We start from the raw sequence: 15,147 nt of genomic DNA, 5'->3' as shown, positions 1-15,147 counted from the left end.
GCGTGAAGACCTTAGGGCCGCCAGAACCAGACCCAGATGGAGCAACATCTGGCCCATTTTGGTCCTGGTCCTGGAGCCTCAGCCTGGCTCTCTTGCTGCTTTAAAAGCCTGGGATCACTCTGCACCATTACTGTGATTTATCCCGGCTGTATCGAACATGATAGATGTCCTGCTGGCCAGGAGTAAATGGCTCTGTTGTGGAGAAGGCTGCAATAATTAAGCCCCCTCTCATGTAAAGCAAGGCTATGGTCTAGATGTCTTGGCGATTGTGTTGTATGTCAGGCCTGCGGAGGGTGTGTGTGTGTGTGCATGCTTGCGTATGTGTGTGTGACTGTTAGGTGAGGCTGGTCTGGCTATAGCTCCCTCAAATGACATGGACGGCATTTGAGGATTTTTTATGTCCTTGTTGCATGTAAATCTTCTGTGATATTTGACGTGACATATACACTGAGTGGACTAAACATTAGGAACACCTCTTTCCATGACATAGACTGACCAGATGAATCCAGGTGAAAGCTATGATCCCTTATTGATGTCACTTGTTAAATCTGCTTCAATCAGTGCAGACGAAGGGGAGGAGACAGGTTAAATAATGATTTTTAAGCCTTGAGACAATTGAAACATGGATTGTGTATGTGTGCCATTCAGAGGGTGAATGGGCAAGACAAATATTTGCCTTTTTTTTAACAGGGTATGGTAGTAGGGGCCAGGCGCACCAGTTTGAGTGTGTCAAGAACTGCAATGCTGCTGGGTTTTCATGCTCAACAGTTTCCCGTGTGTATCAAGAATGGTCCACCACCCAGAGGACATCCAGCCAACTTGACACAACTGTGGGAAGTAATGGAGTCAACATGGGCCAGCATCCCTGTGGAACGCTTTCGACACCTTGAGTCTATCTATGTCCCGACGAATTGAGGCTGTTCTGAGGGCAAAGGGGGGTGCAACTCAACATTAGGAAGGTGTTCTTAATTAATCAATCAGTCAAATGTATTTATAAAGCCCTTTTTACATCAGCAGATGTCATAAAGTGCTCATATAGAAACCCAGACTAAATCCCCAAACAGCAAGCAATGCAGATGTAGAAGCACGGTGGCTAGGAAAAAACTCCCTAAAAAGGGAGGAACCTAGGAAGAAACCTATAGAGGAACCAGGATCTGAGGGGTGGCCAGTCCTCTTCTGGCTGTGCCAGGTGGAGATTATAAGAGTACGTGGCCATTAAGGCCAGATCGTTCTTCAAGATGTTCAAACGTTCGTAGATGACCAGCAGGGTCAAATAATAATCACAGTGGTTGTAGAGGGTGCAACAGATTAGCACCTCAGGAGTAAATGTCAGTTGGCTCTTCATAGCCAAGCATTCAGAGATCGAGACAGCAGGTGCGGTAGAGGGAGAGAGAGAGGGAGGGAGAGCGAGAGGGATGTTTTGTACACTCAGTGTATGATAGCTGACTAAAAAGACCAGAACCTGCTGCCCTATATACATAGACATTGAATCACTGGTCACTTTATTAATGGAACACTGGTCACTTTAATAATGGAACACTGGTCACTTTAATAATGGAACACTAGACAATAATAATGTTTACATACTGCTTTACTAATTTCATATGTATATGCTGTATTCTATTCTACTGTATTTTAGTCAATGCCACTCCGACATTGCTCGTCCTAATATTTATGTTTCTTAATTCCATTCTTTTACTGTTAGATTTGTGTGTATTGTTGTGAATTGTTAGATACTACTGCACGTTTGGAGCTAAACGGTGGGGAGAAAGTCTTTTGACTTTCATAGGCAGCGGGCCGTGGTGGAAACCCTGGTGAAGGAAAGCTTTACAGGGGTCAGCTGCTCTCCTCTGGCTGCCTGTCTCAGTCTGTTAATAGTGGACAGGGTAGATGTTGTAAAACATTTGGTAGTTCATGCTTATAACAGTACGATATTAAGCTGTAGATGCATATTTGTCAACACTCATTTGGATTTTAAGTTTAGTCTGTTAATCAGTGTGTTGTTGTTTTTGGTTGTGCTTGAGCTTACACGAGCATTGGTTACTTCACGTTTGATTGTATGATACAGGAGCTACATCTCTGTATATGAGAAGTTAAGAAGTCCTCTGCACTCCACTACATCTCTGAGTTAACTTGAATTAATGTCTCACATGTTCTGTTCTCTTTCTTTTCTCATTTACTTTCTCCAGGGCTTTCCCGGCCACGCTGGCTTACGTGGGTTTAAAGGTGACAGGGTAAGAGGAGCTGACATTTTGGAATGGCTTGAGGTGGCTTCAATTTATGACAATGGCCTTTGGGTTAGTCTGCTTGACCTCGCATTTGAATGCACCTTAACATTGTCTTTGTAAATTATGGAACTGCGTTAGGATCAGAGCATGAGTAGCTAATTGTTTTACGACTGAAGTTGACATAATAAGTCATGTGTTTACAGCAATAAACCCCTAGCTTTTCAGCCTCTCTTTGACTCCAAGTCCTCCTGTAAAATCTCTCACAGTCCATTATGACTGACTGTATGACTTCAGCTTACTCATTCTAGGTGTAGATAACTAGTACCTATGATGTTTCTCACAGGGCCAGCTAGGGCCTGAGGGGCGTGCAGGGCGACAGGGGGATCCAGGCCCCCCCGGCCCACCTGGTCTGCCGTCCTTCTACCTGTGGAAGAACACTATTGAGGAGTGGGCTGCTTTTCGGGTGAGTTGACAACCCCCATTCCATCCCAAATCCCACTCCAACCTCACGCTCACGCTTTACCTAGAATTAAATATTTCTAAAAACTAAAATCATTGTATTTGCGACAAACCATTCACTGAACCCTAAACCTCAACCAAATCTTGCAATGAATAATGTGTAAATTGAGCACGTGGAGGAGACTAAACTGCTTGTTGTAACCCTGGACTGTAAACTGTTATGGTCAAAACATATAGTTGCAACAGTAGCTAAGATGGGGAAAGGTCTGTCCATAATAAAACGATGCTCTGCTTCCTTGACATCACTATTAACAAAACAAGTCCTACAGGCACTAGTTTTGTCGCACCTGGATTACTGCCCAGCCATATGGTCAAGTGCCACAAAGAGGGACACAGGTTAATTACAGTTGGCCCAGAACAGAGCAGCACAGCTGGCCCTTAAATGTACATGGAGAGCTAATATCAATAACATGCATGTCAATCTCTCCTGGCTCAAAGTAGAGGAGAGATTGACTGCATCACTACTTGTCTTTGTGAGAGGTATTGTTGTGTTGAATGCACGAGCTGTCTGTTCAAACTACTAGCACACAGCTCAGATACCTATGCATACCCTACAAGACATGCCACAAGAGTTCTCTTCACAGTCCCCAAGTCCAGAACAGACTATGGGAGGCACACAGTACTACATAGAGCCTTGACTAGATGGAACTATAATCCACATCAGGTAACTCATGCAAGCAGTAAAATCACATTTAAAAAACAGATACAACTACACCTTATGGAACAATGTGAACTGTGAAGAGACACACACAGGGACACACACACACATATGCACACACACACTAGCACACACACTCTACATACACGTGCATTGTATTGTACATATGTAGTGGTGTAACAATGTTATATGATGTACTGTTTTATTTTTGGGGTTTTGTATGATGTAAGTGCCTTAATGTGTTTGGACCCCAAGAAGAGTAGCTGCTGCCTTGGCAACAGCTAATGGTGATCCCTAATAAATACTAATACCTCACCCCATCTCACTTAAAATCAGCCTCACTCCAACCCCCAACTCAAACCTGTCACATGTCAACTCCACCCCCAAATCCCACCCCTAGCAATAACCCAACCTTGCCCCAACTCTCACCTAAAGGCGTCTGCATACTAGGTTCAGTTTGCTCCTAGCAGAACGCGGCTAGGTGAAGTGAACATCTGTGCCTTGCATACTCCTTTATAAGACCTTCGCTTGAAAACTAGAAAAAGGTGGCAGTAGTACTGTTTGTCCCTTTTGAGATGACGTAGCCTCAATGTAGTCAAAATTAATCTTAGATTAAACTCAAGAAATCTGTAATTATAATTTTCAAATTTTTGCTGAGGAGGTCTTTGTCGCAAACTTTTATATCCAACTAATATGTTTGGTGCAGTATTTCTCAAGTAAGAAAATCAATCCTAAAAATATATACACAAACTGTTTCGGATGGGAAGCATGCAGATGCCTTACCTCAACTCCACAAGGACATACAGTATTAGGCCCTATAGACTGCCCGTGCAGGGTTGCAAAATTCTGGTAACTTTCCCCGAAATTCCCAGGTATTGCCCAGAGGTTTTCCCAGGCTAGCTGTACATTCTTTGACCCCACACTGCTGGTGCGTGTGAGCCGGTGCTCCATCTATCCCTCATCAGTTTAATCCCCCTGCCTGCTCTGAGTCTGAGACTGACCGCAGCTGCAGGCTGTATAGTACAGCATGACTATCAGCGTGACAGAAAACTGCATGGCCATTATTGAATAAAGATGCTGTGTAAGAATAAAAGGCCATTTGTTACTATGGGCTTTGAACTGAGCCATGTGGTCAGACAGCGATCAGATACTGCTATCTATTTCAAATGAGTTGGGATGATAAAACTAGCTTTGATTTTCGCCCCAGTGCTTTTTCTTGAGAGAATAAGGCACAGAGAAAAACAAAGAAAACCAGGTCTGAAAACAGCTGACACTTTTATTTATGAGTGAAATGTCCCATTAATATGGCAATGCTATGAATTATGGTTGAAGGAATCAATATACATTACATTTTCTTATCGTTTTGATTCTTGACTCGTGAAACTTTAAATAATTTGTCATGTCTCCATGTTTCTTCCAGCAAACATCTTTCTACCATTTGCTCTATGCTGGCTGGCCTGTAAGTAATGGACACCCATGACTAGGACTAGACTGGGAATGCATCCCAAATGGCACCCTATTCCCTATATAATGCACTACTTTTGACCAGAGCCCTATGGGTCTTGGTAAAAATGGTGCACTATAACAGGAATAGGGTGCCATTTGGGAGACATTAAGGGTCTTATACAGTATATGGGTCATAAAATACAGCAGGGTGTGTTTTGGTTCTTCCTGGCACTGTTTTCTTCTCTGTGTGCTTGCAGAGGGAGCAGGGACCCCCAGGACCAGCTGGGGAGATGGGAAAGACAGGCCCACAGGTGAGCGAAACCCCTTCCCTGCATATTTGGTCCTACATTAGGTTTGGTAGAGAGTCTCATCATCTGGATAGTATACCATGAATACTGGTTTAAATGTCATGATGCAGTTGAGATGAATGCCCGATCAATGAATCAACACTCAGCAAAAGTGTTGATTCATACTGTTTGACCTATTGTGAGTTACACATTTTTCTGTCTTGCCTCCCCCCTCTCTCTTTCTTTCTCTCTTTCTTATCCCACCCAGGGGCCAACAGGGGATCCTGGCCAACGAGGGCCTCCAGGAATAATTGGAGAAATGGTAAGTACTGATGACAGGAGCAATGTTTGTTGTCGTACGCACATCCTTAAAAGTATAGGGGCTGTACTAATAAAGTGTACATACTGTAAAAATAACAGAAAGGCCTGCACACTATATTTCAATCCAAGATGACGTGATGAAAATCCTCTGGATGGAAACGTTGCCATTAAAGATGATCATTAGGATCATAGAGTGTGAGGGTCTTTCTGTTATCAAATCAAAATAACATATTTTTGAGTACTGATGACATCCATTCTGGGTTTAGGCGCATTACTGTTATACAATAACACCCAATGACCCCATTGTTGTCCCTGGGAAATTGGTCAAATCAAAATGGCTCAAGTTGTTTTGCAGCTGAATTAATAGATGCCATAATGCTATGAGGATTTGACTGTACTAAACATGTACTCAAAGAAAGTGTGGGAGAATCTGTTTAGCGGTTAGCACTTTGTAGAGCTAAAGGTATTAGCATCTCAGGCTCTTCCCACATCCCTCACAACCACACAAACACATTAGCACAAGGCTTGGAGCCTGATTTCCAAGCGGTGGCTTTGTGGCAACAGAAAAACACAGAAAAAAACAGAGAGAGGGTTTGCTATGTTGTGTCTTAGCCAGTCAGAGAGCTGAACTGAGCACTGACGCTACCAGCCTAACAAGAAGGCCCACATCATAGACTGCTGAGGTTTTGGGTACAGTTGTAAACACTTCCTCTCCCTCCCCAATACAAAAGCTACGATGTCTGGGCTGTGTGGGACACACGTGGCGTGGAGAATGGCTGTATTATGTGTGTGTGTGTGTGTGTGTGTGTGTGTGTGTGTACACAGATACAGTATGTACTGTATATGTGCTAGTGATGCACCGATATGACATTTTTGGCCAATACCGATATCCAATATTTTCCTTGCCAAAAAACCCCGATACTGATAACCAATATTTAACAATTTAGCAGCCTTTTAAATAGTTAACATGGACACAGGGCACTCAGTGCAAGAGGCGTCACTACAGTCTCTGGTTCGAATCCAGGCTGTATCACATCCGGCCGTGATTGGGAGTCCCATAGAGAGGCGCACAATTGGCCCAGTGTCGTTCGGGCCGTCATTGTAAATAAGGATTTGTTCTTAACTGACTTGCCTAGTTAAATATAGGTTACACACACACACCACACTGACCAGAAGGTTATTTTGTTGGCATTTACGTATGTCCCCATTACCAGTAAAACACAATCAAAACATATTTCTTTCACTTACTTGCTGTGCGGTTTTGTTGTTAATTTGTTCAGTCGTTTCATTCTCAACCAGGATTTCTATGGAAGGCCGTATGAGTCTTTGTGTCAAAAAAGATACACGTTAAATAACACTATTTGACGTGTCAAATAACACGACATAATCTGTTTCAGTAGCTATAGTTAGATAGCTAACTATATAGCTAGGTGTCATCATCTAGACAGTTCTTATTTGATTAATGGTTGTCGGACCCAACCATGTGAAGCTAGGCACAATAGTGGACTTAGTGGTTAAGCTTCAAAATAAAAGTATGGCATAATTCTACTATTTATATTAATTTGCATCACTGTCAATGACGTACTTTTATTTTGCAGGCAAACTGCAAATTCCACTATTGTGCCTTATTGTGGCTAGCTTCACAACACATAACCCGGTCCGGTCGAGCCCCACTAGGCAGATGAAGCTAGCTGGCTGCTTATAACGTTAGCTTTGGGCAACAGGGTTCAAGAGTTGGCTAGCTATTTATTTTCATGAACTGAAATTCAATTTCAATTGGCGATCATCAAGTGGAAACATAGCTAATACTTACTCACAAGGATTCCTAAATCATTGCTAAGAATAATGAAATTACTACAGTTTCTAGTGGCTGGTTGTATTGGTGCTAGCTAGGTACCAAGCTAAAACTAGCTATCCCATAAGTTGTGGTTGAACAAATTATGCTTTATTACCAACGCGGTATGGTTAGCAGATCGTTCGTGGTTGGTGTTTGCTTGTTTGCAAACTTTTTTGTACAGCTTTGACAGTGCTATTGTATCTTTTTTGGCACGCAAATACCCAAACGGCGTTCCATAGTATGTATGTTGTGAAGCTAATAGCAACGACACTATTAATGTGTAACTCCGGTAGGGCAACATCTGAAAAATAGAGCACTTGGTAGTGTGTACCGGTGCTCGACCAGTCGGCGAAAGCCAACATCACCCACGACAGAAAACAGTTGATTGAATTCCATTATCTTGGCTTTAATGGATTTCCCCTTTGAGTTGTCTCTCTAAAATGTTCTTACTCTTTCAAATGACTGCTCGACTTGACTGCTCGATCCACACAGCAGACATTGTGTGGGTTAGGTTAGGAATGCTGTTTAGGAATGCTGTGTTGCACGTGTAGCGCTAAATTTGACATGGCGTCATTACGTCATGTACCTACATTATACAGGTCTGCACGGTAGCTTTGACATCGTTTTTTAACATCGGCGTTATTAAACTAGACATCGGCCAATACCGATGTTGGCATTTTTAGCTAATATCGTCCGATTCCGATATGTTCATCGATATATAATACATCCCTAATATGTGCACCTGAGAACTCATTTATCAGTCTGGCGAGCTTCTGCATGTACAATATCAATTACTGTCCACACACACATACGCACGCACGCACACACACACATAAAATATCAATCACTTTTCAGGCCCAGAAATACAACAGTCCACACTGTCCAAACTGCCAATAGCTAACAGGTGTTTAAGCTGATTTGTACATGTTCTCCACCTGTCTGCAGTGCAAGTTATTGATTACAAGGGCGTCTAAAGTCTAACATAAAGATAAACAAATAATGCCACCACTTCTCATCTCTCTTGATAAGCTCTCAGTGACACCCTATTGGGCAGGGTGTCTTAAATAGCATTCCTGTACAGTACTAGTCAAAGGTTTGAACACACCTACTCATTCCAGGATTTTTCTTTCTTTTTACTATTTTCTACATAGTATAATAATAGTGAAGACATCAAAACTATGAAATAACACATTGAATCATGTAGTAACCAAGAAAGTGTAATCAAATCAAAATATATTTTATATAGCTACCCTTTGCCTCGATGACAGCTTTGCTCACTCTTGGCATTCTCTCAACCAGCTTCATGAAGTTTCATGCATTTCAGTTAACAGGTGTGCATTCTTAATTTGTGGAATTTATTTCCCTCTTAATGCGTTTGAGAGAATCAGTTGTGTTGTGACAAGGTAGGGGTGGTATACAGAAGATAGCCCTGTTTGGTAAAAGACCATGTCCATATTATGGCAAGAACAGCTCAAATAAGCAAAGAGAAACGACAGTCCATCATTACTGTAAGACATGAAGGTCAGTCAATCCAGAAATGTCAAGAACTTTGAACGTTTCTTCAAGTGCCATCACAAAAATCATCAAGCGCTATGATGAAACTGGCTCTCAGGAAACGAAAACCCGGAGTTACCTCTGCTGCAGAGGATAAGTTCATTAGAGTTAACTGCACCTCAGATTCCAGCCCAAATAAATGCTTCACAGAGTTCAAGTAACAGACACATCTCAACATCAACTGTTCAGAGGAGACTGTGTGAATCAGGCCTTCATGGTCAGATTGCTGAAGAAAAAAAACGACTAAAGGACACCAATAATAAGAAGAGACTTGCTTGGGCCAAGAAACATGAGCAATGGACATTAGACCGGTGGAAATCTGTACTTTGGTCTGATGAGTCCAAATGTGAGATTTTTGGTTCCAACCCCCGTCTATTTGTGAGACGCAAAGTAGGTGAACGGATGATCACCGCAAGTGTGGTTCCCACCGTGAAGCATGGAGGATGAGGTGTGATGGTGAGGGGGTGCTTTGCTGGTAACGCTGTCTGTGATTTAATTAGAATTCAAGACACACTTAACCAGCATGGCTACCACAGCGATACGCCATCCTATCTGGTTTGCACTTAGTGGGACTATCATTTGTTTTTCGACAGGACAATGACTCAAAACATACCTGCAGGCTGTGTAAGGGCTATTTGACCAAGAAGGAGAGTGATGGAGTGCTGGCCTCCACAATCACCTGGCCGTAATTCAATTGAGATGGTTTGGGATGAGTTGGACCGCAGAGTGGAGGAAAAGCAGCCAACAAGTGCTCAGCATATGTGGGAACTCCTTCATGACTGTTGGATAAGGGAATGCCAATAGTGTGCAAAGCTGTCATCAAGGCAAAGGGTGGCTATTTGAAGAATCTAAAATCTATTTTGATTTGTTTAACTTTTTTGCCTACTACCTGATTCCATATTTTTATAGTTTTGATGTCTTCGCTATTATTCCACAATGTAGAAAATAGTAAAAATAAAGAAAAAACCTTGAATGAGTCGGTGTGCCCGAACTTTTGACTGGTACTGTATATTGCACCACTTTTGAGCCCTATATATAGGAATAGGGTGCCATTTGGGATGTAGCCCAGGTGTATTATGATGTGTCCTCACTGTGTCACAGGTTTACACAGTCTCGGATCGGTAATGGTGTCCCTGTCACAGAACCATAGACTCTGAATGGGTGATAGTGTCTCTGTCATGGATCCACAGCCTTTGATTGGGTGATGGTGTCTCTGTCACAGATCCACAGTCTCTGATTGGGTGATGGTGTCTGTTATATTGCAGGGTGAGCCGGGCCAAAAGGGCGTGGTGGGCAGAGCAGGGCTCCATGGGAAATATGGAGAGAATGGGCTGGACGGTCAGTCTGGGATGCCGGGTGACCCTGGGCGACAGGTGAGGGCACCACTTGGTGATTACATGATAACCTTCTTATTATGAATCCATCTGTTCTCAGAAACAACCATTCTAGCCATTCCCTATATTTAGTGTACTACTTTTGACCAGTAAGTATTTCCTAAGAAGTGCACTATATAGGGAATAGGGTGCTATTTCTGTTTTATCTCTGATTATATCAATGATTGCTGTCTCATTTTGCTTAGGGACCCTTCGGGTATAGGGGAGAAGGCGGTTCCAAAGGAGAAAAAGGGGACGAGGTAAGGGGGTTGGATAGTGAAACAGTGCCCTTATAAATTCTGAAATATTGGTCTAATGAGTGTACCAATGAAGAGCACAAGTCGTTTGTACTTTCTATGAAGTACATACAGTGCCTTGGGAAATTATTTCAGCCTTTTTATTAAATTGATTAAGTACAAACAATTCCTCAGAAATCTACACACAATACCCCATAATGACAAAACGAAATCAGGTTTTCAGAAATGTTTGCAAATGTATACAAAAAACAGATACTTTATTTACATAAGTATTCAGACCCAGGTGCATCTGGTTTCCTAGTTGAGAACAAGTTCTCATTTACAACTGCCACCTGGCCAAGATAAAACAAAGCAATATGACACAAACAACAACACAAAGTTACATATAGTATAAACAAACATACAGTCAATAATACAACAGAAAAAGTCTATATACAGTATGTGCAAATGAGGTAGGATAAGGGAGGTTAGGCAATAAATAGGCCATAGCGGTGTCGTGTCTTTGGCTATGCCAGATTAAGTGATATGACATGCTATTCTATAAAATAATTTCTCCATAATTAATATCACCTGATTGAGCTAATCATGTAAATGTAATTAACTAGAGAGTCAGGGCACCACTAAAGCATATTTATAGAGCTGTTATCTTCCGAATAAACTCTTAAAGACCTAGTCATATTTTACATCAATAGCAGTCAATATTAATCGTCACCTTAATTCAGTCTCATCTGAAAGTTGTAAATTCTTGGTTATCTTCACGAACCCTGGCTAACAAGTAGAATCAGGAATACAAAATTGGGTTTAATTATTTATTTACTAAACACCTAACTAATCACACAGAATTGTATATACACAGAATTACATCATACCTTGATTACAAATTACGTCATAAAGGAAAACGTCCCTAGCGGGTGGAACAGATATGGTTACGCAAAAGAAAAGGGCTGGGTTTGAGTGAAAGAACGGGAAGATTGAGGACCAAAGTAAGAAGCTGAGCTATTGTAAATACAGTATTTTATGCATTCTAAATTACCGCCCATTTGGAAAAGGAAAATGCAATAACTATTTACTCTGAGCTGCGCTTCGGTAGGTTGGTGGTAGATAGAAGGCCGTGTTGCCAAACCGAGCCCTTTGTCCTTTGAAGAATGTCTCTGGTGGTCAATTGGATACGTTGTAGTAATGTCGTTGTGTGATAGACGGGATACTCTGTCTGTTCCTTCCTAACCCTCGTTTGCAGCTGCTGTTGCTAACTCAACGGCTAGGAGGTATTACTTCTGTAGTGAATAAGAGTTCAAAGTTCAAACCATTCGCAACCAAAGCTCATGCTGATGTTGGCTTCGTTCTGTAGTTATTATCTGAACCATTCTGACATCGGACCTTTGTCCTCACATCCTCGGAACAGGAGGTTATATTGTTGTCAAGGCTTTATATAGGAAGGGAGAAGAGGGCGTGTTTGAAAAGTTTTATAACCCATGTCTCTTCACAGGGGCGGGCCACTGATTGAGCAGAGCCCTAACCTTATGAAAACCCAAATCTCTCATTTGGAAGCTAAAATTACATTTCATCTCACCAATAATTTAATATTCAAACATTTATATTGAACAACAATTCCATGTGAATCCGATAACTACAATGTGCAGACTTTCCACTGTAGAGTTTGTCATCTTATCATTGATGAGAGATGACAACCGAACTGACATCATATTCATTAAGTACCACCGCATATGTTCAATTGGTCAGATTATCAGAATATAGTTCATTTCCCCCCACCTCCTGCAGTTCCCAGAATCTCTATGTTAAAAAAGGGGTTTTCAAATTTCACATCAGTAGGGTAGAGAGAGGAAAAAGGGGGAATGAGGTATTTATGACTGTCATAAACCTACCCCCAGGCCAACGTCATGACAGCAGCGAAATAATTACAATATAGCAATTAAACACTGGAATGATAGATGTGCAGAAGGTGAGTGTGCAAGTACTGGGGTACAAAAGAGCAAAATAAATAACAGTATGGGGATGAGGAAGTTGGATGGGTTATTTACATATAAAAAGACTTCTAGATGACCTATAGAAGACTTATAGATGACCTGGAGCCAGTGGGTTTGGCGACGAATATGAAGCGAGGGCCAACCAACGAGAGCATACAGGTCGCAGTGGTGGGTAGTATATGGGGCTTTGATGACAAAACGGATGGCACTGTGATAGACTGCATCCAATTTTCTGAGTATATTGTTGGAGGCTATTTGTTAAAGGACATCGCCGATGTCAAGGATCGGTAGGATGGTCAATTTTACAAGGGTATGTTTGGCAGCATGAGTGAAGGATGCTTTGTTGCGAAATAGGGAGCCGATTCTAGATTTAATTTTGGATTGGAGATGCTTAATGTGAGTCTGGAAGGAGAGTTTACAGTCTAACCAGACACCTAGGTATTTGTAGTTGTCCACATATTCTAAGACAGAAGTGAGAGTAGTGATGCTGGACGGGCGGGCAGGTGTGGGCAGCGATCTGTTGAAGAGCATGCATTTAGTTTTACTTGTAAAGTAGCTGGAGGCCACGGAAGGAGAGTTGTATGGCATTGAAGCTCGTCTGGAGGTTGGTTAACACAGTGTCGAAAGAAGGGCCAGAAATTTACAGAATGGTGTCGTCTGCGTAGAGCTGGATCAGAGAATCACCAGCAGCAAGAGCAACATCATTGATGTATACAGAGAAAAGAGTCGGCCCAAGGATTGAACCCTGTGGCACCCCCATAGAGACTGCCAAAGCCCCGGACAACAGGCTTGAAACACTGAACTCTGTCTGAGAAGTAGTTGGTTAACCAGGCGAGGCAGTCATTTGAGAAACCAAAGCTGTTGAGTCTGCCAATAAGAATGTGGTGATTGACAGAGTCGAAAGCCTTGGCCAGGTCTATGAATACAGCTGCACAGTATTGTCTCTTATCGATGGCGGTTATGATATCATTTAGGACCTTGAGTTTGGCTGAAGTGCACCCATGGCCAGCTCGGAAACCAGATTGCATAGCGGAGAAGGTACGGTGGGATTCAAAATGGTCTGTGATCTGTTTGTTAACTTTGCTTTCGAAATCCTTAGAAAGGCTGGGTAGATGACCGTGGCAGCTTTCTAATCTTTGGGGATCTCAGACGATATGAAAGAGAGGTTGAACAGGCTAGTAATAGGGATTGCAACAATTGTGGCGGATCATTTTTGAAAAGAGGGTCCAGATTGTCTCGCCTAGCTGATTTGTAGGGGTTCAGATTTTGCAGCTCTTGGACAGGCACACAGCTGTCTATATAAGGTCCAAAAGTTGACAGTGCATGTCAGAGCAAAGAACAGTCAGAGCAAAGAACACAGTGGCCTCCAACATTCTTAAATGGAAGAAGTTTGGAACCACCAAGACTCTTCCTAGAACTGGCCGACTGGCCAAACTGAGCAACCGGGGGAGAAGGGCCTTGGCCAGGGCAGTGACCAAGAACCCAATGGTCACGGTGACAGAGCTATAGAGTTCCTATGTGGAGATGGGACAACCTTCCAGAAAGACAACCATCTCTGCAACACTCCTCCAATCAGGCCTTCATGGTAGAGTGACCAGACAGAAGCCATTCCTCAGTAAACGGCACATGACAGCCTGCTTGGAGTTTGCCAAAAGGCACCTAAAGACTCTCAGACCATGAAAAACTAGATTTGCTGGTCCGATGAAACCATGATTGAACTGAATGCCAAGCATCACGTCTGAAGGAAACCTAGCACCATGCCTATGGTGAAGCATGGTGGTGGCAGCATCATGCTGTGGGGATGTTTTTCAGCGGCAGGGACTGGGAGACTAGTCAGGATCGAGGCACAGATGAATAGAGCAAAGAACAGAGAGATCCTTGAAGAAAACCTGCTCCAGAGCGCTCACGACCTCAGACTGGGGCAAAGTTTCACCTTCCAACAGGACAACAACCCTTAGTATACAGCCATGTCAACACAGGAGTGGCTTCGGGACAGGTCTCTGAATGTCCTTGAGTTGCCCATCCAGAGCCCGGACTTGAACCCAATCAAACATCTCTGGAGATACCTGAAAACAGCTGTGCAGCAATGCTCCCCATCCAACCTGACAGAGCTTGAGAGGATCTGCAGAGAAGAATGGGAGAAGCTCCCCAAATATAGGTGTGCCCAGCTTGTAGTAGAAGTCGACCGATTATGATTTTTCAACGCCAATAACCGATTAGGACCAAAATAAGCCGATACCGATTAATTGGACTATTATTTATTTATTTGTAATAATGACATTACAACAATACTAAATTAACACTTTTATTTTAACTGAATATAATACATCACTCAAATAAATTTAGCCTCAAATAAATCATGAAACATGTTCAATTTGGTTTCAGTAATCCAAAAACAAAGTGTTGGAGAAGAAAGTAAGAGAAAGTGCAATTTGTGCCACGTGAAAAAGCTAACGTTTAAGTTCCTTGCTCAGAACATGAGAACATATGAAAGCTGGTGGTTCCTTTTAACATGAGTCTTCAATATTCCCAGGTAAGAAGTTTTAGGTTAAGGTTATTATAGGAATTATAGGACTATTTATTTCTATACCATTTGTATTTCATATACCTTTGACTATTGGATGTTCTTATAGGCACTTTAGTATTGCCAGTGTAACAGTATAGCTTCCGTCCCTCTCCTCG

The 15,147-nt window shown here is 42.3% G+C and overlaps 1 protein-coding gene across 2 annotated transcripts in view; it reads left to right on the top strand.

Moving 5' to 3' along the window:
* Positions 1 to 15,147, top strand: part of LOC112220331 (collagen alpha-2(I) chain-like) — a 122,322-nt gene that overhangs the window by 82,037 nt on the left and 25,138 nt on the right. For both annotated transcript variants that reach the window (XM_024382150.2, XM_024382149.2), the window contains exons 8-14: positions 2,190 to 2,234; positions 2,572 to 2,691; positions 4,826 to 4,864; positions 5,109 to 5,162; positions 5,407 to 5,460; positions 10,116 to 10,223; positions 10,430 to 10,483. In XM_024382150.2, the coding sequence (XP_024237918.1) occupies positions 2,190 to 2,234; positions 2,572 to 2,691; positions 4,826 to 4,864; positions 5,109 to 5,162; positions 5,407 to 5,460; positions 10,116 to 10,223; positions 10,430 to 10,483 (474 nt within the window). The remainder of the gene's footprint in view (positions 1 to 2,189; positions 2,235 to 2,571; positions 2,692 to 4,825; positions 4,865 to 5,108; positions 5,163 to 5,406; positions 5,461 to 10,115; positions 10,224 to 10,429; positions 10,484 to 15,147) is intronic.

This window comes from Oncorhynchus tshawytscha, linkage group LG20, assembly GCF_018296145.1.
Source record: "Oncorhynchus tshawytscha isolate Ot180627B linkage group LG20, Otsh_v2.0, whole genome shotgun sequence".
NCBI lineage: Eukaryota > Metazoa > Chordata > Actinopteri > Salmoniformes > Salmonidae > Oncorhynchus > Oncorhynchus tshawytscha.
The sequence above is the reverse complement of the archived record's forward strand: the minus strand, read 5'-3'. Positions and strand labels throughout refer to the sequence as shown.